Raw genomic sequence first — 24,978 nt, 5'->3', positions numbered from 1 at the left:
TCAGACTGGAACAGATCTTACAAATTAAAAAGAAAGAAAAGTGCATCTGATTAGCTCTTTGAAGTTCCCTCAAACAGATTTTTTTCCTGCATTAATTAAACCCCAAACACAGTTCTCACTTCTAAAACCAGTTAACTTTGCATGTCTTACAACACTACTAATTGTTCCGAATGGACATAAGAGATAATACATCATTTTACTTTTTCTCCTGTCATCTCCAGTAAATTATGTAGGTTCTTTCCTAAAACACAGACCAGGAAAGACATGACAAGTATGAAAACTCACGATGCAATACCCAGTCTATTCCAGGATTATTATTATTATTATTTCAATCTATTACACTCTCTTAGGGTTAATGGAAGCTTTTACTTCAAAACTCAAGCACTATTACCCATGGCCTGAGTTAGTGCCACTGTGCCAACTTGTATATTTGCAAGGGGGAAGAAGGCAGAGTTGTATACCTTGCCCAGGGGAGGCAGGCATGTCCAAGGAAGCTGTTGATAGGCAAAGAGTTTGTTCAGGCTGTGCTTCCACTTTCTTACTAACACAGAATCCCATTTCACTTCCCTGCCCCATGCTGGTTCCCAAATATTATCTGCAACTTGCTAGGGCAGAGACGAGCTCTGCCTTTCGAGTTTCATCTTACTGGGCTCTCGACCTCACCTATTATATGTTTGTTAATAGCAACAGTTATTTTTCTGAATGAAACCAAATAAGTACTTTCTGGCCTCTGCCACACCGTTACTTGTACATCTCTTTACTACTGATTCTGTAATGAAAACTATTTGGCAGCAATTGAAAATAGCTATTCATAATCAGTGCCCAATAATCTAGGCAGTTTCACTGATAAAATTAAACGTCAGTATGGTTTTTGAAACTGTGGTATCATTTCACAGTTCTGTAAAAAAATGAAAGATCTGTCAAATGTGTTTTTAATTGACAGCTGAAAGGGACATCTGCAATACAACATATGTGCATTCGACACACATGTCAGTAAATGCTGGCAGAAACACAACTACATACCTAATCAGAGCTGATAATTTAAAAACTGGCGTAAAATGTTTGGGTCTGAAGAGTCCCTGAATCAAAAATGACAAAGAATAATTTACAGCTGAATACTACCATCCCTCACATAGCAAACTGGTGTAACAATACATACTTAACCTCAATTAAATTCATGAGACATCTGACTTTTTGCATGATTTATTGTACCATGAACTTGCTTTAATGACAGGAACAGCATTTCCTTGAGTATTTCTGAGACAGCTTTTCTTTTTTATAAGTAGACTTATTTATTGAAAAGGACTTTAAGCTTAATTTTACTTTGCATCTATGGAAGTCTGCATGCAGTGCTTTAAAGTATCAACAGCTGACATTTGCTAATCTTTGTGAAATGAGCTAATAAGGCTTTCACTAAAACAAATTAAGATTGCCATCACAATGAATGGAAATGATAGACCTGTCAATAATAATGCTGAAAAAGCAGAAGTGCTAAAAAATACTTCTGTTCTCTCTTTGGGAAAAAAGCCAGATGCTGTATTCAGATCAGACAATAATGATGTTGAAATACTTTCCATTCCAGTAACTAAGGAGGATGTTAAAACAACTGCTGCTCAACTCAAACAATATTAAGTTGCCAGGTCTGGGTAACTTATAAGTAAGTGTTTCAAAAGAACCAACTAAGGACATATCCAGATGGTTAATGTTTATTATCAATCAATTTCAGAACAGTGGGGAAGCCCCAGGTGACTTGAAGAATGTTAATATTATGTCAATATTTTAACAGGGTAAACAGAATGACCCACATAGGCTCATCTGTGTTATATAAACCTGGGCAAAATACTGGAAGGACTTAATACAGAAAAAGAATCATAAATAAAGAGAGTTAGTTTAGCTAATGACAATGGCTTTTGACAGTGTTTTAAATAAGGCAGCAGTGCTGATGTAACAAGCAAATCTCTGTAAGGATTTGCCTTATGCAATATGATTTTCACAATAAGAAACAAGAAAATGACAAATCAATATGGTGTGCACACGCAAATTGGTCCAAACACAAGCTGATACATCTTGAAATCTAATTTAATTTTAATCAAGCAGGTTTATTAGTTCTTGATCTTTTTTATCGTCACTTACAATTCAACATTGCTAACAATGACCTGGAAGAAAACAGAAACTGTTACTGATAAAGTCTTAGATGACAAAGATCAAGGAAGTGCTATATAATTAGAAGGACATGCTATTGTTTAATAATTATTATAACTGCTTCACTATCGATACAGAAATAAACACCATGCATGGCCATACAGAGAAGCTTTAAAGCTTCTAGGAACTAAAAATGCAGGCAGCTCTGCTTTTTGGCGTAGGCAAAACCAGATTGTTACCTGGGTCAACAGAACACTGATGGCAGCAAAATTGCCCTGCTAGAGATGGCTGCTTTGAGATGCCTCTTTTAGTGGTACCTTTTCTTACAGGAAGTAAGGGCAACACACTAGCTGCTGCCCACACAGAGTCTTCACCTCCTCTCTGTGCAGTCTTAATAAGCTGGATTCCTCCCAGTTGCTCCAAGCCTCTGATGATGCCTCCCAGCCCTGCAACATGGCCCCCCATCACTCCCACCCTGGGCTCTGTTCTACTTTTCAGTCTTCTCTTGTGCCCCATATATTCTGGTGTCACCAAAACTAAATCCAGCTGAAAAGCCTTGAGCCAGCACTGAGTGCTGAGCATATTTGCATGGTGGTGGTACCCTTGGCTGGAAAGTTGAGGTGCTGTGAAGGAGCTGGGAGAGAGGAGGGCTTTGTGAAAGTCACTCACGTGTGAGCTTCCAGTGCAATGCCATAACTGGAAATGCACAAGTGCAGTCCTCGGCTAAAGAGGGGTAACACATTTATGTGCTGCTTCACGTTCCTAATGCTCAACCTTCAAGAAAGATTTTGAAAATATGCACACATTTCAGAGGAGAATCACAAATAAATAAATAAATAAATAAATAAATAAATAAATAAATAAAGGAAAATACATTGTATCAAAAGCCTCATGAGCCCCATCAGCTTAAAGTTATCAAAAAGATGAAGGTGAACATTTAAGTTTTTGTATGGGAACAAACTCCAGTCATGAAAAGTCTGGTCAAAAAGGCTCCTTTATCAAATTAATTTGTGTTGTTACTTTAATCAAATAAAAGACTTACAGGATTAAATCACTGCTCTGGAATTACGAGATGCCTATCTTAAAAATACCTATATATTTCATTTTATGTGGTTGTTTACATCATTTTATCAACTTCTTCTTTGAGATTAGACTTTTAAAAGTCCTCATTCAGAATCTGCAGTTTGAATTAACCAAAAACTTGTGAGTCAACAGAACTATGGCAATCTGAGATACAGATACGGGCAGACAGAAATCCTATGATAATGTTTGTCTCATTTAAATATGTAGTGATTGGTCATAGCATTACTATCACTGCAATTCTGAACAATGTTCTATGAGGTCTAATTCTCATCTTGTTTACTCTGCTGTTATTACGTTAGCTCTAGATGCGAGTCAGGGCTTTCTGAGAACAATTTCATGAGAAAGGAGAGCCTCTTTTGTTTGTTTATTTGAGTTCTGCAATGACTCAGAATGCTCTAGAAGCCAGGTGACGTGGGTATTCTCACCAACTGATCCAGTTGCAGTTTCACCAAAGGTGCAGTTCATCACACAGCCCCAGCTCTGAATATTTTATTAACTTGTGGAATCTTGACTACAATCCCTTCAAAAGTTCTTGATGTAAAAGCAACAACAGAGATCAGCAGCAACACCTATAAAAATCAACTTTGTCATACAAAAATGGTAGAGCCTGTGTTTACTTTGGCAGGAAGACAAATCACACTTCATTTAGTTCTCCTCTACCCACAGCAGATTAACAAATACCTTTTAATGTCACATTCTTCACATTTATACACCAGTGGCATCACTCCTGATCTATGCTGTCATAAGTGAGATCAGTGCCAGAGTCTCAATTTTAGATATTTTAAATAAACGTTGCATACAGAAAAAAAAAAAAAAAAAAAAAAAAAAAAAAAAAAAAAAAGAAGTCAGAAAATTTAGCACAACCACAAACCAAGTGGAAGGTCATGGCAACGTTGTACTCAATTTGTACAGAACTAGTGACTCACAACGTAAATAAATTCTCGCATTCATCTTACCAAGTTTAATATAGCAACATTTTTTTAGCTTTGCAGCTTTATTGGAAAACAAAAAGAAACTAAAGGCGGTTAAATGATTATTTCATTAATTTGGCTTTCATCCTCACTACCCACTAAACATTTCCTTTATGCATAGAAAAAACTCGACAGTTAGGTGACAGTCAGTGCAGCAAACGTCCTTTCAGTGCCTAATAGCAGTCAGCATCTGACTAGACTTCTCAGTGAAATGTACACATACAGTTGTATATCCTAGAAACAAAATATTTTGTTATAGCTGTTGCTGAAATCACAAGCACATAAACTGACACAGACATTCAGGGTGTGTTATCAAGGGAACATTCACATTCATTCGGAATTCATCTGAGTATATTTTCTTGGCTGACTCACAGCACCATATATACGTATTGTACACTTACTAACATTTTATTAGAGGAAAAGAGTTTACATTGAAAGATTACACAAGTGTGACATTACATAGCTATGAGTCATACATCTTTGTGTACTTCGTTACCATGCATTCAGTGTATTGATTCTGCTCCAGTCACAGAAGTTTGGCTGCTCCTCCTGGCCATCCTGTGAACTTTTAGAATAAAAACTATAGAAAGTTATACAAGAGATATTCATTATTTTAAAACATGTGTAGCTATTGAAAAGATCATTTATTCACCCTAGCAACTGTGCTTTCCTGAGATGGCTGCATACAGCCACAAGCCTGGGATGGGCTCTAGTGAACATGTTCAAAATGTTTCTGAGAACCAGAACCCATCAAGGGCCATCGTTTTTCCTCTCCCGGGGCACACAGCATATAAAAGTGAGAGTTGTTCTCCCACACTCTTCTGATCTCTAGCTCACTTAGAAATCCTTTCAGAAGTGATTGCAATATGGAGGAGGTACAGGGAAAGCATGGCTCTTTCTCTGAACAGGCTCTCAAAGAATCGGTCTATCCTGTGATAGATCGTCATTTTCCCCAATTTCAGAATTGCCACTTTTGCTGTTTTGGTCTTGGCTGGCTGCCAAGCAGCTGTGATTCTCAAAAACAGGAGTCTGAGCCACATTAGCAAAAATTGTTGGAGAATAGCTCCTTCTGACTGGGCATCCGAGTTAGAGGCCAAGGTAAGGGAGAAGAACAGTCTTCCCTTCGAAAAAATTCAGCCCAGGACCATAATTTGGCTACGGACAAAGCAGATCACAGAAGCTACTTGCATTATTTCTCTCATAATGTCATAAGGAAACGTTGATTTTGGCAATCTTTGTGCAGCAAATGGAAACTCCGCTAGAGACCTGAGCTTCCATTAAACGCAAGTCTCCAGCTTTTTCCTCGCATGGAGACCGCTTGCGAGTGGTACAAAAAAACTCTCCTACAGTACTGAAGTGGGTCTGTGAGGCTGGAGGGTGACCTGGTTCATCCACGCAGAGCAGTGCCTCTGCCTCCCGTGCTGTGCTTGTTGCACCTCCTGCTCCCACCCAACTCAAACTCTTTTTCTGGGGCACAGCCCAGGGATGAGGCCAGGCTGTGGAGCAGCTGCTGTGAGGTGGGGGGATCAAAACCCTCTTTCACACCTTCCTCAGCATCCATGGGGCAGGGAGTGTTCCCTATTTCACTGCAGGTCCCTCACGGTGTCTGTTGGGAGCATGGACTGCCACCCCAGGTCCCATGGAAGATCCCCCTCAGTGTTCCCAGGACAGGGACCTCCCAGCGTCCCCCATTTCACAGCAGGTCCCTCAGTGTCACTTGGAGCACAGACCCACTGGTGTCCCCTCATGTCCCAAAGAGTCCCCTCAGCGTCCCCAGGACAGGAACACTCTCCGTAGCCCCTCATCCCTCAGCGTCCCCAGGGGAGGCAGGGTCCCCTCAGCTCTGGGGTCCCGAGGGCAGAGTCCCCTCAGGATCCCCTCAGCGTCCCCACAGCTCGGGGGGGTCCCGAGGGCAAGGAACCCTCAGCGGCCCCCGGAGCCGACCCCAGCCGGAGGCAGCGACCCGAGGCGGGGGTCCCGGCTTCGAGACCGACGGACCCCGCGCTGAGGAGAGGGGGCGAGGGGGAGGTGTGGGGGGGCCCGCGTGGGCCCTTCACGGCCCCGCTCCGCCCCTCTCCGCCCCGTTCGGGCTCGGTTGGAGCTGTTCGCGTCCTTTTATACCGGGGCTAAATTTAGGCTGCGCCCGAGCCGCTGCCTCCCGCCCGCCCCGTCCGGGACGCGTTTCCTCCGCTCCCTGCAATTGGCTTGAGGGCGCCCGCGCCCGCGTTATAAGGTGGGGAGGGCGGCTCGCCGCGCCGCGCCGTCCGCCGTCCCGCCCGGCCGCACCATGGCGCTGAGCGACACCATCCTGCCCTCCTTCGCCACCTTCGCCAGCCCCTGCCGAGAGAAAGCCCTCCACGAAGTGAGTCTGGCCCCTGCCCACCACCACCACCACTACCACCACCCCCCCCCTCCGGCCCCGCCGCGCTGAGGCCGGTGCCGCTCATCGCAGGGGTGCGCGGCGGTGCCGCGGCCCCGCTGCTCCCTAAGCCCGCAGCCCTACAAACCCCTCCGTGTTCCCCAAACAGCGCCGCTAACCTTCTGCCTTTTCTTTCTCCCCCAGAGGTGGAAGTGCGACCAGGAGGCCAAGGCCCCCGCTGGCACCTGGGGCAGCCTCTCGCCTCGCAAAGAGGATGAAGACCTCAACAACGTGCTGGATTTTATCCTTTCCATGGGCAGCGACGGCTACGGCCAGGGCGCTGCCGGCGGGGACTATCCCCCCACGCAAGGGGAGAGCAGCGGCTTTTACCAGACAAATCCGTCCCCGGGATGCTACAGTGCCCTGGAGCAGGGCAGCCCTCCGCCCTACAACGCCGGCCTCATGCCGGAGATGATCCGCTCCGAGATGGACTCCAACTACTGCCCACCTGGCAACGTCCACGGGCGGTTCTTCGTGACACCCAACTTCGGGGGCCCGCAGTTTGTCGAGAACATTAAGCCCGAGCCTGACATGGACAATTATGGGCCAGTTATGGGTCTGGTGCCTCAGGCTTGCCCGAAGATCAAGCAGGAGGGCAACGCAACCTGCATGATGGCCTATGAGCAGCCCCGGGTGGCCAGCTCTCCCCAAATCCCTGGGGCAGAGACGCCCCCGCTAAGCCCAGATGATCTCATGGTGAGTGACTGCCACACGCAGATGATGTGCACCTCGTCCGTGTCCTTCCAGCAAAGCTACCACCCAGGCTCCGGCTTCCACCACCCGCAGACCCATCTCCAGTACCAGAACACCTCCCAGTTTGGCCTTTTCGAGGACAGCCTGCCCTTACAACCTTCTGCTCCCAGAGGCATGCTCACCCCTCCTTCCTCGCCTCTGGAGCTGCTGGACTCCAAGCCAAAAAGAGGACGGCGCTCCTGGCCTCGGAAGAGGACAGCCACTCACACGTGCACCTACGCAGGCTGTGGGAAGACCTACACCAAGAGTTCGCACCTGAAGGCCCACCTCAGGACACACACAGGTAAATACAGCTCGATGCTTCATTCGTAGATACGTTGCTTGCGGGTTGGGATAGCGACCTGTGTAAAACAGTTTGCATACAGAGCACAGCCTGAGCTTTAACCCTGTAGTCTCTAAACTCCAAAAAGTTTAACTGTTGGGCTGTGACAGGTGATCAGACCTATAATATCCAAGTGTTTTCCAATGCATATGTGGGTCAAAGCTGTTGTAAGGGCTCATATTGTCCAACGCCCTTTCTCAGAAGACTCAGTGCAGGTACAGGATAGTAAAGGAATTGCTAGAGTAGTCTCATGGCTTAATATTACTTGGAGCTTACTGCAGAGAGCTTGGTAGGAAATAAAAGGATATGCTGAGATAAAAACAGAAAGTTGCCTAGCGTGTGATGCTGTCTGTATGTGGGAGTGCCGTGCTGAGTCACAGTCTCTGTGATTTCTCCAACAGGTGAAAAGCCCTATCACTGCAACTGGGAAGGCTGCGGCTGGAAGTTCGCTCGCTCCGACGAGCTCACCCGTCACTATCGCAAGCACACCGGCCACCGGCCCTTCCAGTGCCACCTCTGCGACAGAGCGTTCTCCAGGTCAGACCACCTGGCTTTGCACATGAAACGGCACATGTAGCCCCAGAGACTCTGACCTGCGAACAGTGGACGCTATTTAACTGCTCAGGTGCAGAATTGTTAAAAACCTGTAGCTGGTACTACGTAGGGAGGCACCGACACTCTAGCAGTGGAAGCCGAGGAGGATTTGACACAAGGAGACTTAGCCAGTCATCTCCTGCAGAGAATTTGACGTGACTGTATCAGTGAACCTGCCGTTCCATTCAGGAGAATAGGGGTTATTTATGCAGCTTCTGTGAAGGGTAAACTCCATAAGACTCCATACAGATTGTATAGAAGCTGTAAATATGTTTTTTTTTTCCGATTCTAACTGCCCAGTCCTAAGCTTTATGAGACAATGTTTGTATGGAAACTGCCTGAAGTTGACCCTAGAAGAGATTAAATGAATGTTACTGTAGCTACCGATGTTATTTTAGATCTCAGTTGAAGGCATGGCTAAGAGAACACTCCTATTGTTAGACTGTTTGTTTCACAGGTGCAATAATATTCTTGTTTGCCATGATCTACACTAGAAGTACAGGGCTTGATGTCTTGTAAGAAAATAACCTATTTTACTGTAATTTTTTTATATATTGTAAATAATTTTATACAGTGAGAAATATTGTATATGTAAATAGAAGACAAATGGGTATTTTGCCTATTTCTGTTTTTATAAAAACGTAATTTTTCAATGTTTGAAAACATTTCATCTTTTTAATAAAATAAATCTTTAATTCCTGTGATTTTTTTTTCTCCTTCGAGATTTCCCTGTTACTTCTTCCCTGATGGCTGGACCAACAACCACCTGCTTATGTTTTAAAATATCAGTGATTGTAAGAAGACTGAAAAATCTGAGCTATGGGTTTTCTAGAATAGATAACAGAGGACACAACTCATTCTCTGGAGTAAACAAGATACAACATGGTGTTTTATCAAAAAAATCAAATAGGAAAGTAGATCGTATTCAAAATATACTTCCTAAAAATGGTTAAGTAAGCAACACTGTAATTTCAGTCTCATTTCTAGTTTATGCTAGACTATTTTAATAGCATCCTTAATGTTTTCCAGATGCAGTTATAGTTTTGCCAGCAGTGTGTGGGTTTTTACTATAAATTTAAACACTGCATTTTTGTAATTACGGAGGCTTATTTTAAGGCATCCTTGTACATAAATTATCCTTGCTCTCAAGAGCTCAGTGCAAAATTCCAATAGAACAGTAGTGGAATTTAAACATAAATTCACAACACAGGTTAAAATACCTTCATAACTCATTCTCAAAAGCTTAAATTCACCTAATAATTTTGAACCCTACCTAGATCTCAGGAGTTAAGAGAGATACTTACTATTCTGGAGGAAAAGTTAACCAGTAATCCACATTCTGAATACTAATTTGACACATGCCGGATACTGCAAGAGCTACAGGAGTAAATATCTGCAGCAAGTCAAATAGAGCCCCCCCCAAAAGCTCTTCCACAGCTGTAAATGAGATCATAAGTCCAAGCAGTGTATTTATGCAATTACTTTGAAACTCTGATGAGGCTTCTCTGTTTTTGCAGCAACAGTTTAGCTGTGAGCCTTGATACTTCTCAAACATAATCACTGTTAGTTAAACACACAGACTTAGCTTAATATTATTTTTTCTTAACATCTGGATACTGTGAAATTGATTTTAATCAAGATTGTGATATTTTTCTGACTTTACAAGTTAGAATACAGGAATGAAATGAACAGGAATACATTTAAAGAAAGTACTAATATAGCTATTCTTCTGTGAAAGCAAAGTCTGCAGTTGTTCATGTGGAACAGATGTATTTTAGGCTTCTAATCATTGACATGGAAGAATGAGTTCCACATTTCACTTTTATAGCTCTTTCAAAGTGAAATATAAGGGAGATTTAACATTTCTTCATTAAAAACAAAACTCATTTATTTGCTAGAAAAAAAATTGCACAACCTAATTCCAGAAAGTGAGGATGACTTAAAGATGTTCTAAACTTAGCACATGCATTGTTGCAACAGTTCTAGGTATTTCCTTCTCTTTCCCCATAGCCAAAGATTTTCATATTTCAGCATGCCTTTTGGTGGTCATAGCCTTAAGAATGATTTTTTTGAAATTAATTCTTACCCTTACCTTTCCATAGTAACCTCTTTCCCTTGCTCTTTCTGAGGAATTGGGAATATTTTTTAGCCATTCCAGGGTTCAGCGGTACAATGCTATCTTACACTATTCCCCTTTCTTAACATAATTAAAAAAAGACAAGGAGGTTTGCAGTGCACTCAGTGCAGCCACCTCTCGGTGCACAGTCCCACAGCTGGCTCAAGAAGGTCCCGAGACAGAGATGGCCAGCAGCAGGATGCCTGGCAGCATCATGACCTCCTTATCAAGCTCTGCTCATCTCCAGCCACCTGTGCTGACCTCTAGTAGAAGCTAGGTGTGCCTTCAGTCTGGCCACTTTTATATTTTCCCAAATTACTCTTGTGGGAGATAGCCATAGCCAGTGGACTAGCACAAAGCGCACAAACCCTGAACACTGCCTGGGTGCAAAGAGAAATTTCACTGCATTCACCACCCCTTAAACAAATGTGTGTGGCTCCTCTGCAGGACCCACTGCAGGAGCTTGCATGGTCCTCCTCCCTCCTCCATTACCTCTGCACGGGAATGTCCAAACTTCCCTTTGCTCCAGTGAAAGGTCTGGCTGTGAGGCTCAAAACCTCCGCTACCTCTGCTCCTGTTCACTAGAAGGGCTTCAGACAAGACACTTCTTATCTGCACACTGCTGTGTAACCAGACAACACTCAAATCATGATGAACAGTGGGGACATGCTCTCCTGTGTTGCTGTTCCCCCTGTAAAAATAAGCAGGTTGTGTCCTCGGAGCTTTCAGAGTTGTTGCGACTCATCTGAAAATAGGGCAAAGGCATCCTCTTTTACATAAATACTAAAAAAAAAGAGAGAGATAAAGATGTATAAACACAGGCCTCTGAAAGTAGGGAAGGATTGGGGGCACAAAACATTAATAAAAGCCTATGACCAACTTTATTTTAATTGCCGAAGGGACGGCATGTATGATAATATTTGTGTGGTCTTCACAGGAAACTGCAGGTTCTTGAATTTCGAGATAATCTCTTAGCATAAAGAAAGAGATGCTGATCTCATTCTTCTCACATTCTATTATGAGTAATTGTCAACCCTTTTTTTTAATTGCCTTAAATTAGTACATCCAAAGATGTGCTGGTGTGATTCCACCACGCTAGCAAGCTTCCCCTGGCCAGCAGGAAATCACTAACGCTCGGCAACGTATTTTAATAACAGGACGTCAGCTCGTAATCTTGTACGTGATTTTGCTCTAATTAACACGAAAGCTCCCAAGCATCTCCCAGGGAGCCTGCAGGAAGCACGAAAGGGCAAGAAGTGCCCTTCCAATCTGCAGCTACCCTGGATTTGACTTCAACACAGTAGAAAAAAAAAAATCGTAGTCGAACACGATAGGAGGAAATGTAGAGTCCGTTGTAAACAAGATTTTCACACATATTCTTATAAGATACCACAGTGATGGGCTCACTACACTTGCAAGATAGATTGCCAGATTAGATAGAGCTAGTTAAGCACAGAAACTAACAAATCCTGCACGATGTTCCAAGTGAAAGTTTTAGCAAGCAGATCTGAGCGCCAGCCACCATCCAGCGCCGTTTCTGGTTGAAGTCAGTTAATTCCACGCTGGGTTTCAGAGCGCTGTGTTTCGCTATGCTGAAAACCGTTTTCTCTCACCTGCTGACTTCAGAAGTGTCAGTTAAGCCCGAGCTACATGGGAACTCTTCTTCAGCAAATACCATAACACGCTCAGCCTGGTGCTGCTGAAACAGCACCGAGCCCTGACCCCGTGTCCTGCTGCCCCACGGGGCCCCTGCGATGGCTCAGCTCTCGAGGGAAAAGCAGCGCCTTGCCGAGACGAGCATCACCCTGGCACCCTGAGCAGGCAGGGAGCTTTTTTTCAGGGGTTTTAAACCCTGAGATGGAAGGCTGGAATGGAAAACCCTTGTGCTTTTCTGGGAGCTTGCTGCAGAGCATCGATGAGCACAGCTGGGGGAGTTTGAGCGTTAATTGTGGCCGTGGCTCACCCCATGCAGGGATGGGGGATTTCAGCTTGTGTGAGTCCTTGGTTGCTTGCAGCCGTTTGCAAGCTGCCTAAAAACACTCCCTCACGCTAAACTTTGGTCCTCCATCCACAAGAAGTGCCAAAAAAAGTTTGTCCATTCTTCAAATTATAGGATTGTGTGGTTCTGTGGTTTTCTGTGGTAGAAACTCTGTGGTTTCCAAAGCTATTTTGTGCACCTATAACAGAGAGTAGCTGTTAGGCTTTTCTTAAATTTAATTTTCTAAGCCAGAATCCCAAGCTCTAGCAATTTCTTTTGCTATATTTAAATAAAACAAATGCAACGAAGTCATGTAGCCATCGCTATGGTAACTAACAGTGTTGGGGGGAAAACATAAAGAGGTAAATTCAATCCAAACCCCATGTGATTCAATACGGAGAAAGCTATCCCTGTTGCTAACATCGGAAACATACTTGGTGGCATCTACAAACCTTAAAATTCCTGCGTGTCCTTGGAGCAGTCACTCTCAGGTCTCACCTGCCTGGGACTCATCTTGATCTGCCCTGGGGTGCAGAAGCAGCTCCCTGTCAATAATGAAGACCCAGGCTTAGGCACACGTCCTTTCAGAAACGTGCTTGCCATAGATTCAGAGAAGGAATGGATTTACAGGCCAAGCACTACTAACCCACAGCACATAGCCATACACAATTTACAAGCCCTGGAGGTAATGGGCTCGACTTATGGACTCCCAGAGACTCCTTAAAGCTCCGCACTGTTTGATCCCGAACACCCAATTCCCCATTTCTCAGGCTGAGATTGGGAATAGCCTCTGTCATGAAATAGTACTCTACACTTCTAGTGCACAGAGGAGACAGGGATTTATCCTGAGCTTGCTAGGCAGAAAATATGTTTGATTTAATCTTTTGAGGTCTGACTTTTCAGCCACAATTATTTGATCTTGTAACATTTTATGTAAACACAAAAACTGAGTCATACGCACGGCTTTACAGGATGGAAATGCATTAACTTTACAAAAAACACCTTTCCAAGCACAAGGAGAGCAGGAACAACAAAGTTCTCATTTACTCTGCAACTGTAGTTAGCGTTAGTTACCTCCTTATTTGCCTGCTTCAATTATAATTCCTTTTAGTAAATCAAAAGTATTCCATCCTTTGTAGTAAGCATAAATTCAGCAACACAGAAATTGCAGATGAACTTCCTTACCTGTCCCAGGTTTATAATTGCCAGTATCCCTTTAAATCACTTTTACTTTGGTTTCTTGTACTTCTTACAGCTCAGAGCATTCCTGGAGTTCTGACCTATCATTATGTCATCAGGAAACATCTGGAATATCATATTGGACATCCCCTGTGACATTTAATATATTAGAAAAGAAGCTACTGAGCCTGAGGCTTAAACACGAAGCAAAACACAATAAAAATCCTCAAATCCCAACAACCACTTTTTTAACAGCCCATGCACAATGACAGCATAAATAGTTTTTTGATATTTTGATGATTTTATATCTCGAGCACTTCCAAAACTAGGGATACAGATGCCTGGGTGCCTTTCCCACAGGTGCAAGGGATGGGCAGAGAAAGCCTGCAGTTTTGTTCTCTGCACAGCTTCCTTGTGAAATGCTGTGATTGAGGACAGCATTTATGGGCAGTTCAACAGCCAAAATGTATTATGCTGGCAGTTGGCAAAGAGCGTTATGGGACTTCATCAATAGGGAAGGCTGCAGCATTTGTAAGAGGTGCTGCATCAGCACCAATAAAAAGTTATAATTGCAGTCATTAAATGAAAAAAAAAAAACGCTCGCACTGCCTTTGCCAGAAAAATCGGCACCTAGAACCAGACAGGAGGTAAAAAATGTTCAGTGTGACTAAACTCAGTCCCGCAGAGCAGCCAGGAGAGTCAGCAATTTTCTCCAGGCAGCCTCTGACAGGGAAAAATACGACTGCAGCTTCCATGGCAGGAATGGCAGCAGGGCTCTGAGAGCTTCAACTTCCACAATCCACGCTGCTCGTGGGGCATTTTTAGGTCCAGGCAGCAATGCCACATTTGCTCTTGAGGTTTAACAGCTGGGCTGGTTGCTTTGTGTTCCTTTACGTTGGAGTTTCCACTTGTAAATGTTTCTTCCCAAAGAGGGATGCGTGCGCTTTCCTCCCTTCCTCGCCGAAGAGGCTCTGCCTGGAACCTGGAGTCCTTTCAGATTACGCCTGGATAACACAGATCAGGCACAAATGTGGAGAACGTTAGGATCAGTATGTTGAATAGGTCAGGCTCCAAAAACCGAGCAGGAGCAAAAACACCAAGCTGTGGCCCACTTTTTTTTGGTACAATTACATGATGAAAGAACCTGGTTAGGAAGTTGTGCCTGTTTGTGACATGCTATAGCAAAATCCTGGCTTTAAAATGTCAACGTACTAAAAATATTGCTGGAGAGCAATTTCAAGATAAACCTGCCTTGGCAAGCTGTCGTTAACCATGCCATTGTGTGCAGAAGCCGAGTAAATAAAACAAACACATGGGAGCATAATGAGTCAAAGTGAATAATGCAGAATAGCTTGAGAGTGAGGTGTGTTTTTCCACTGAGCAGAAAGGGCTTGTCTCTGGTGATCTCTGTAACCCCTCCCAGCGTAAATTGCCTGGATGTTTAGCATTGCGGCACACAAATTGTTTTGGAAAGGGTGCGGCGTTGGATTTTCTGACTGGTCAGTGCAGACCAAATGTGCTTGGGACACGGAGGCGAGGACAGAAGGGAAAGCAACGTGCCGAGGGCTCCCGCCAAAAGGAGGAGAAAAAAAAAAAAAAAAAAAAAAAACACAACAGACCTCAGCACCGACAATATAGCAGTTGTTCTAAGCAAGATCCACAAGTTTGACACGAGAGCTTAGGAAATCATGGACAAAAAAAGGAAAGAAAGATTGCCGAAGCCTCAGAGCTCCAAAAAGTAACTTTTCATTTATTATATTAAACAATAACATTTCTCTTATTATATTAAACAATAAGCACATGAGATGGGTTAAAATTAAAATACCTTTCTTTCAATTTGTTATGATAGTCAAGAGATAAATATAACTATGATAATGTACATATTTGGAGATATTAGTCAAATTTAGGTCAACATTGCAGTTTCCACTTTATGTTTCCACCTTTTTTAGGTCATACTAGAGCAAGTCGTATTAACAGGGACACCAAGAAGAGCAGGCTATAATTGTAACAGCAGAAGGAACCATATTCACTAGGAGTCTTCCTTTTATAGTTAAAATTAAAAGGGAAAGGCAGAAGTTGGAGAAATGAAAATTCCATTTTATAACAAATTAGCCTTTATTTATAAAACTTTCAAGTAAAAAGAGCATTATATCAACTGATCAAACAAATGTGTCAATGAGTAATAGTTAACATATTTACTCTAAAAATAAATCTTCTATGATTCCACCATACTCCAAGCAAAATTCCTTTCTAAGAAAAGGTGTTGTGGAGTCTACAGAGAGATGCGATGATTGACACACAACAAAAACTTGGCTGTTCCTCTGGTGTAGGAAGATATTTGAACTAGATCATTATTAGCACAGATAATTCACTTTAACAGAGTTCATACGCAACATTAGGATTAAACAGAAGTGAAATTCCTGAGAGGGAGGAATAAAACGCAGGAGGAGGCAGAAATCAAACTCTGACGTTGGGAAAGCAACATTTCTACTTGGACCAAAATTTCTTGGGCCTTGGTTCTACAGAATAAATACTCTTCTCAATGGAGAAACACTAAAGAAGAAATAGTAACCCCAAAAGGATTATAAGAAGAATCCAAGAAAAGTGCATTATCTTTCAGCATAAGATGACAAAATGATTTCTACAAAATTTCTGACAACAGATTTCACAGACAGGAATTAAAAAAAAAAAAAGTTACAAATTCGGACACGGCTTGGAATTTCCTACACTTTGTGAGCACATTACATGAAACATAATACAGTAAGGACAGATGATCCTCATAGGGCAGAGATTTCATAAGGAAAAATTTGCCAATATAAAAATATTTCATACAGCAGTATTATAGGAGTACTGCTTTTATGAGCATCTGTTTTTATTGCAGAATGACTGGTATGTTTTACAACAAGAGCATTTGACTATGTCTCAGGGAAACCACTTGAGGCAAATGTGAACATACTGGTCTATAAAGGAATAAGCGGGTAATTCAATATCTGTCCTACATGCAAAGTTTGCATGCGTAGGTTCAATGTGAAAAATTATCTGTCTTTCCTGTTTTAACTGTTGTGCCTCGGTGCTGTATGCAATTCATAGTTTTCCATGAGTCATTCCAGCAGTGACGGTACTCCGTATAAAATACACATGTGCCACTATAAAAGCCTACTAAACTCTTTGTGATTGCTCAACATACTACAGAGTCTAATAATTTATCCAAGAAGAAAGTAGAATCACCTCCATTCTTTCCTCAAAGCCAAGAATGCCATGGATAGTCATTCCTCCTGAAGTAAAAACTAGGTGGAAATGGAGGAAAAACAGAACTGAAATCCAGATGACAATTATGTGCAACCCATATAACTGGAATGAGGCAAGAAAAACACGTTTTCCACCTTAGCATGTGCCTGTTTGATCTGTGTGTGTGTGTTTGGGGCTGGAAGGGGGGTGAGGGGGACAGCTCCTTAAATACAGTATTTTAAAAAGGCGAAAAAAAAGAAAAAAGTGAAATAGAAGCAAATGTAGGAGAAAAAACATTGCCTCAGCCTGAGAAAAAGTTGACATCACATGACCCACACATGCAAGCAGATCAGAAATTAAGTCTACATTTCAAAAAGACACTTGAAAAACTCAAAAGAATGTGAAATCACATCCAGTGCAGATGATACCTACTTTCTGCCAGGTTTCTCTCTCACACTTGGCACAACTAATGAACACAGTTTTTCATGCCAATAAAAGTAATCTTGAAACAAATTTATTAGTAGTAGTCGTTCCTCCTCTTTTTTTTTTTTCTTTCACCAGAACTTTGAAATTCTAAGAGCCACGATCTAATCTGTATTTCTGTATAGATTCCATTTTTGTATCCATCTCTCTCTAGAGAATACATACATACACATAAATGTTAATATATAGAATATAAATGCATATTCTACATATTCATTGTATATACACATTTTATGTACAGCACAAGTAACTATATACTAGACATAGTATGTGGACATATATAGTATATACACACACTATTATTACATTATTCAATACACTATATATATATATACACACAAATAATATGGATCTCAATGTACACTGTATATGCATTGTGTATACTCACATTTTATATATCTTGCATTGTACATATTTTATCTGCCCAAATAGCAAAAGGCCTATTTGTGCTTTAAATTTCACTGTTCTGGAGGAAGAATAAGATCAGTATCTTGCAATAAATTTTGTCTTAGAACAAGTGCAGTTATTATACAAAACACTAAGTTACAAGCATAAGGGAAGAATGTGGGCAATCTTCCTTTTTACACTGAAGGAAAACTGTATTAAATACAACAGAGAGAAATCACAGCTAAGTTTTCCTCTACCACAGTGCCTAAAATGTTGAATCAAAAGTGTTTCAGTAAATCTAAAGACACTAGATCTTATACACTGTGCATAGAGGACTTTTGCTTGATCTTCTGTTATTGTCCAAGCAAATAAGGAGAATGAGTCCATAAGGAAACAGGAAAATAATCAGTTCTAACACTATGTGGAATGCTAGATTAATTCACATTTCTGGCTTCCTGCTCAACATCTTGAAAACACCGACTCATTGCCTGAGAAGCATTATAAATTACAATATTTTTCAGCACTGACAAAGCAGCAGAAAGTCTTGTTATGGTACATAACACAGAAAATGAATCAAGCTATTTAGCTCATCCACCCTGTCCCACTGGAGTGACATCATCCGAGTAGTAGTCCAAAAGTGGTTTTCCTTTCTAAAATGGCACTACATATAAATGGTGTTTTATTCTAGCTAAAGAGACACTACAAAGACTCTTGCCCAAGTGAAAATGAAAAGGAGAATCTTACTCATGAATACATTTGTTTAACTTCACTGAGAATCCTGCACTGCAGCCATTCAATTATGAAAATTGCTCTTTCACAGCAAGTTTCATCTCATGTTAGATACAGACAGACCATGTTTGTTTTCAGAGACTTTGAGTCTTGTAAACCAACAGAAAAGAGAATTCATTGATGTTTTAACATGTTTGATCATTTAAGCTGACATATTTTAGAGAAAAGTTATTTCAATGGGAAGGGAAAGCAAATCAGATTCTGTAAAATTAGAAATCCTACTGCATTCATTGGAAAAAAAAAAAGTACTAAAAATCATCAAATGGTTGTTTTGATACTAGAATGCATCTTCTACCCTTCTGAGGCAAATTAAAGATTCACATTTATTTGTAGTACCAGTAGCACAGAAAACAGGGCATTGTGACTCCTAAGACTGCATTTTGAGATAGGGGTTTTTGGTTTTGTCTTACATATTGCTGCACGTGTAAATGAATGGATGTACACGTGTGTGTGCATGCACACACAGACATGCACTCACCCATACAGCTAGTCACAAAATCCTGAGACAACCAATGCTATGTTTTAGCAACGTTTCAGAATTGAAAACTACTAGTAAGATTAAAATAATCCAATTTGATTGCTATCTCTGTGCAAGGAAAGCATCCAGAATAAGGCAATTACAATAGCATGGGGAAAGATTGCTTTCATTCAATGAACAGGCACTATCATTGTATTTTGAAAAATAAAATTAAGGAAGCAAGGGCATAAAAAATGTAAATGCATGAACGATGACAAAGGAATAGCACGTTTTCCAGAAAATAGAGGAAATGTTACAAGATAATGGCTGCATGTGTAAAAACAAAGAATGTTAAGTACCCGGTTTGTATTCCTACAGAACCAAGGATAGGAAAGCAGATGCACAATAAGGACATTAAAAAAAAAATTGTGCTAGATGCCTACACTATTTAGACATAAAAGTGCAAGGCAAAGACAACTGAAGTCTTAGAATTCCTGTAATTACCAGAAAAGGCATTTTAGTAAGTAAATAATTCACAGATCTATCAGAAGGGCTTTCTATATGACATGGAAAACACGTTGTGTTATCCTTACCAGGTGGAAGTATTGAGTTCTGCAAGTGTATAGAAAATCTGTTCCTACTTGGACTTACTACTGCAAGACTTATTTAAAAGCCAATCCAGTTCTATAATTTATGCATGAACATGTATTTTGCAAATAAAATCTGTTTGAATTTGGCCTTATTTCAGCTAAAGAATGCTTTATGTGCAACCCCATACTGTAAGATAGATGGAATTAAAGAAACAGAGGTAGAGACTGTCTCACACTATTAGATGGATAACACAAAAAATATGATCTTTGTTCTGGCAAATGGAACAAAAGAGAGTGAAATGACTTGTAGGGGAGAACTCAGCTCAACCTTGCTAAGTTTTAAAGTTGCTTGATTTTACATGAAAGAAGCACTCAAACTTTTACCACAACCCTGTAACCACATTTGCTTATGAGATAAAGCAAGATTTTACCTAGTTATTTAATAGCTAAACCCAATTTACTACAACTGAATTAACTCCTTCTTTTACATCACCTACAATTAAAAGCCAATGCAAATAAGTGTTTAAATATGGAAAACTACTCTTTCATACAGGTTTCAAATTTGAAATATTTTATACACTTCACTATGCTTGTATTCATCATATATAAATTGCCAGATTCTTTCATAAAAGCCATATATCCTGGATAAAAAGGGAACATCTAATAATGAATTTATACTGAAGATTTTGATGTAGATAACATACCCATTAGCCTACCATGAATAATTAAATAAATGTAACAAGTGAAAGCTAATTCTATAAATAACATTTTATAATGTCTTCTTTGAAATTCATACTGCAGCCTCAAAAAACAATGGAAGTCAGGTAATAAAAAGCCAGATTCACAAGTTGCAGGTTTCTATATGCAACGTTGTCTTCAAGATAAAGAAACTTTGCTTTCGGTATCTTAGGATCATGTGTTAAATTTCTTACAAGCAGTAAATTTTATCTAGAACATATAATACAGCTTATACAGTGTTTCTTGCATATTGCGCACTTGAAAAGCCACACAGAGCCCAGTTTGATTGAACCAGACAGCCTTGTTTAGAGTTGAAGGTGACTAGAATTATTTTCACAACAGAAACCAAGAATTTAGTATTTTATAAAAGCCACGTTTAAAGGATTCACTCGGACAGGGTGGAGCCAAACAAGCTCTAGGAGTTTGGCATATCAGCCTTACTGAGCGCAATAGCCAGCTCAAGGTCTTCTTGTTCTTGTCTCCGCAATCGAGCTAGTCTTTCTTGCTCTGCTTTTTCACTCTCACGCTTTGCCCAAGCCAGCTGCTGTTCTTCATTTCCAAACTAAAAAACGAGAATGGAAAACGAATTAATAAATTTACCAAAAAGCTAGTAGAAAAACACAATGAATCAGACTCATTAAATAATATATGAATCAAGTATACCAAGCTGTCTTAGGGTAGTTCTTCTGGACTAAGACAAAAATTCACTCACTCATTTCCTCACTTCATCCTTTCCTTTATCTCCTTAACGTCTTCCTCCTCCCACCAGAGAACTAACCCATGTGGGCTGCACGTCCCTGCATCCATCTCCCAGTTGTGTATGGATGTGGCCAGAAGACTGGAGCCAAACAAAAACCCCACAAACACAGAAGTTAGTTAGCGGTTTGGGAGCATCACAACCTACATCCATTTTTGAGAATAATAAATGTGTAGCTCTTAGCTGGTTAAACCAAGACTTATTTACTCTTCTGCAAGTCCATGGCAGAGTTTTATTGCAATATTTCCTGCTAAGGGTGAGGGGCTTCAATAATGACTCTGGAGACTCCTGATTTGTGGGAAGATCCATAACTCAATCAAAAGTTAGCGAAGCACTTCTTGCAACTGTTCATAAAATACAGGTTGAGTTTTTTCATAAGATACTAAGGAAATATAACACATTTTAACATTGAGCTTCCAAGCCTGTTTGAGCTTCCCAAAACACTTTAAGCACTATTAAACAAAACAATTCCAAAATTATGGTCTGGTATTACCATCAAACTTTGCATAAGTTTGTTTGGTCAAACCTTCTACATAAAGTACTATAAAATATTTAAATAATAACAATTTAAATCTAAAATACAATCTGTTAGTGTTTAATTTTAGCATCCACCAAAGAGGATGATGTTTGCAGAAGCGTTGGCAGAGGTGCACACAAATGTTTGCATTATATCCCACTTCTAAAATTTGCTTTGTTCTATCTTTTTTTAAATGTTCAGGAAAATCTGTTTCTTTTTTTTTCCCCCTCTTTTTCTCTCCCAGGAGAGAGAACTACACAGAACGTATAGTTTTAATTTCAGCTGAATGTACACTGCAAAATTGCCCTCTGGACCTCAACATAGTAACTCTGAACACAGCAAAACAGGCCACAGCACCAGCTGGCACGGCTACTCCTTCCCAGACAAGCTTGAAATACTGAATTTTAAATGCAGCTTTAAGTAATAGACCTATGCCTAGCTGCATATGCACTACACGAACGCCCCCACCTTTGCCTTTTCCATTCTGCATTGTATCTGTAATTCATATTTTAAATAAATGCATCTATTTGTATTTGTTTAAAACCAAGTCCAATTTGCATTTACTAAGTTAAATCATGTTTCATCTGTATGCTTCTGTATGCTCACACTTCCTCATTTTATTTCTCACAATACCTGCAAAATCATGATAATTTGATGCAAAGCTACTTCTAAAGCTACTTTTCTTCAAACAATACCTCTGCTTACAGCACCACTAAAACTTCTCTGAGAACCTTTGCACTCAATGTTATTGACATACAACAGAAGAACCACACATTTAATATCTTAAAATGAAGAAATCCTATCATTACTTCTTTAAGTATTTCCAGGGAGCAGCTGAAAGGCAAGATTTAAGTGCTAACTAGAATTTTAAATAGAATTTTAAATAGATTTTTTTTCAAGATATAGTGAAGACAGGCTCAAATAGAAGCAGGACTTTTCCATGTATTCCAAGGATTCAAAAAGAATATCCTATAGCTAGGATCAAGAATAACAGTAATTATTTTCAGTGTTTTCAGAAATACAATAAGCTTTGGTCAAACATTCTGGGGTGCCTTTTTTTCTTTAATGTTGAGAGAATAGATTTACGTATATAGCTTGTTTCTTCAGATAAATCTTCCAAAGCTTATGACAGTCCAACTTAGGACTTGTGTACAATACGTAACTTATTTTTGTAGATAGAAAGGCCTGAGTACCAAAAAAAAAAAAAAAAAAAAGTTGGAAACAAATCTGTATGTGCCTTATTGCAAATAGTTGGCATGAAGTAAAATTTTCAGGAGCATAACTGACCATTAGATAGTGAAACAATTCATTCTGGCCATTGATTCTTGCACAGATGGCCTATAAAAAGGTCATGCAACTCAGTTACAAATCATTTAAAACAATAACATATTTTTTTGGATACGTCTAGGTTTCAAGAAATCTATAAATATGTATCACTTATGTGTCATTTCATAAAAACATATCTTTTTTTCAAAAGTACACTCAGACCCAATGCATAAATGAGGAAAACAGCAGGTTCTGCAGCAAAACTAATGACATACAAAAAAAGCTATGCTGCCTTGTATTTGATAAATTACCAGCTTATGGTAAGAGAAAGAAATCAGCTTGGTTCTAAGCACTGTTTTTCCAAAATTTAAATGTTTTCTTTGAATTAATAGATTGTTTTTCTTGTTATTCTGTAAATTGAAGCTGGAAACTAGAAATACTTGAAACACGAGCTACCAAAATATTTTGGTTTGTTCCAAAGAGTCATATTCAATGCCAGTAAAGAAGTTAAGAATGCAATGAGAATACACTTGAACTCTGGGTGCATGATTTGGCCAACATCTCAAAAAAAAAAAAAAAAAAATTTCTAGAGTGCTACTAAAAATTAGTGAAGGTCCTCATGTTATTCATTTGCAACTGTAAAGAATTCCAATTAAAAGTCAAGTTAATCAATCATTCAAACCTACATTATTCTAAGAATCTGTTCTCAGGTTCCATTGATTCAAGCTGTATGTCAAAGTAACTTCTGTAAGTAAAATTGCTTTTAATTTCCTTTATGAGCAAAATTTCCCAAAGAATAGGAGAAGACAAGCACATCTTTCCTGATTACGAGGAAACTAGTACACTTGAGACTTTATACAGAAGGATTAAGAATTATCAGGTGTAGCGGAATAATCGTGTTATAGGCAAGCAAAAAAAAAAAAAAAAAAAAAAAAAGAAACGCTGAAAAGAACCAGGAAACCCATCTCTTCTCAAATTGTTAACATTTTTTGTTGTTCTTACAGGAGTAGAAAGCAACTCACAAAATAAATTAATATTTAATTTCTTTGGATGAAGTGCCACCTAACAATAGTTAGAAGTGGCTGCTGCTCAAGATCTCTTTTCCTAATTTTGCCTCATCTTTTCAGGTTACTCTCACCTCCTGGAAACTTGATGGCACAGAGAATTAAACACTAGAGCACCCATTGGGACAGTGATCAGAGATTTTGGTTAATCATTTGATGCAATCCATCAGTGTAAGCCACTTTTTTAACTTAAGATATGCAGGCTGCAAATAAGACAACAATAGCTGGGAAACAGTCATTCCATTCCATTCAAGGATGAAACTAGGTGGTGTTCAAGAAATTTCAGATAAAGCAAGTTTTGCGTCTTATTTTTATTAAGAATGTCACCATTTTGTATACAATCACAGAATTTAACTGTGCACCAAATTCAACAGGCTAATACTAACTGTGGTAAAGCATACATAATATCTTCATCTTTGACATCTCCAGTATCATAGATAAATTAAAGCACTGAGGCCAGCTAGAAGTATGCATAGATGACCTCGACTAACAATATAAAATAGAAAAGTGATACACATTTACTAGTAACTAATAATCAGGGGAAAACATTTAAAAAATCAGCAACCTGACAGGTTCAGCTTAAAGATCTCCACTTGCTGAACACTGAACTGCGTTCGTCAGAGTTGAGTGACAGATTAAGCTGGCAATTTCACTGCGTGGCAACGTGACAGAAAAAACACATGAAAGAAGGAAGAAGCCTGAAGCTGTGGATAGAACAGATTTCTACCTACGTGTGGAAGCATAAGAACCACGCTACTACTATATTTACATTGATTTCCAATTCAATAACATACCTGCCAGCACTTAAAACAAAGCCAGGCTTTTAGAAACCTGGATATATTTAATGAACAAGTACTTGGCTTTGCCTTCTGATACTGTCTTTTGGAGTGCAAAATGGATGCTTCTGTATTGGTTCTACAAAACAATTGTTTTCTTTGTCTAACAAGGGCTTTTCTACAATACCAGTAACTGGAACAAAATTCAACAGCTAAATTTTCAATCTCTGTCTCGTTTACGTATCCTTAGCATCACATTCCATTGTATACAGCAAACATTGTGACAGGATTGTCAGAACTTTTTTCACAACAAATACAAATATTTTAGGGAACCTTTCCCTTTAAGGATTCACTTCTCAGGATATGGTG

At 40.1% G+C, this 24,978-nt stretch overlaps 2 protein-coding genes across 3 annotated transcripts in view; one reads left to right on the top strand and one right to left on the bottom strand.

Moving 5' to 3' along the window:
- The first annotated feature begins 6,469 nt into the window (after nt 1-6,469).
- Nucleotides 6,470-8,919, top strand: KLF2 (Kruppel like factor 2). Its single transcript, XM_032203628.1, has 3 exons — nt 6,470-6,558; nt 6,760-7,651; nt 8,092-8,919. The coding sequence occupies exons 1-3, from the start codon at nt 6,484-6,486 to the stop codon at nt 8,265-8,267; spliced, it is 1,143 nt and encodes a 380-aa protein (XP_032059519.1). The 5' UTR covers nt 6,470-6,483; the 3' UTR covers nt 8,268-8,919.
- An 11,420-nt stretch (nt 8,920-20,339) lies between these two features.
- EPS15L1 (epidermal growth factor receptor pathway substrate 15 like 1) overlaps nt 20,340-24,978 on the bottom strand; it is a 37,369-nt gene continuing 32,730 nt past the window's right edge. For both annotated transcript variants that reach the window (XM_032203500.1, XM_032203501.1), the window contains one exon: nt 20,340-20,791. In XM_032203500.1, coding sequence (XP_032059391.1) covers nt 20,645-20,791 — 147 coding nt within the window. In that variant the 3' untranslated portion in view covers nt 20,340-20,644. The remainder of the gene's footprint in view (nt 20,792-24,978) is intronic.

Source organism: Aythya fuligula, chromosome 26 (genome assembly GCF_009819795.1).
Source record: "Aythya fuligula isolate bAytFul2 chromosome 26, bAytFul2.pri, whole genome shotgun sequence".
Classification (NCBI taxonomy): domain Eukaryota; kingdom Metazoa; phylum Chordata; class Aves; order Anseriformes; family Anatidae; genus Aythya; species Aythya fuligula.
The sequence above is the reverse complement of the archived record's forward strand: the minus strand, read 5'-3'. Positions and strand labels throughout refer to the sequence as shown.

Coding starts and splice junctions, on each gene's coding strand:
- KLF2 (XM_032203628.1), top strand. CDS start 6,484: ATGGCGCTGAGCGACACCATCCTGCCCTCCTTCGCCACCTTCGCCAGC. Junction 6,559..6,759: donor GAGAGAAAGCCCTCCACGAA/GTGAGTCTGGCC, acceptor TTTCTCCCCCAG/AGGTGGAAGTGCGACCAGGA. Junction 7,652..8,091: donor CCACCTCAGGACACACACAG/GTAAATACAGCT, acceptor TTTCTCCAACAG/GTGAAAAGCCCTATCACTGC.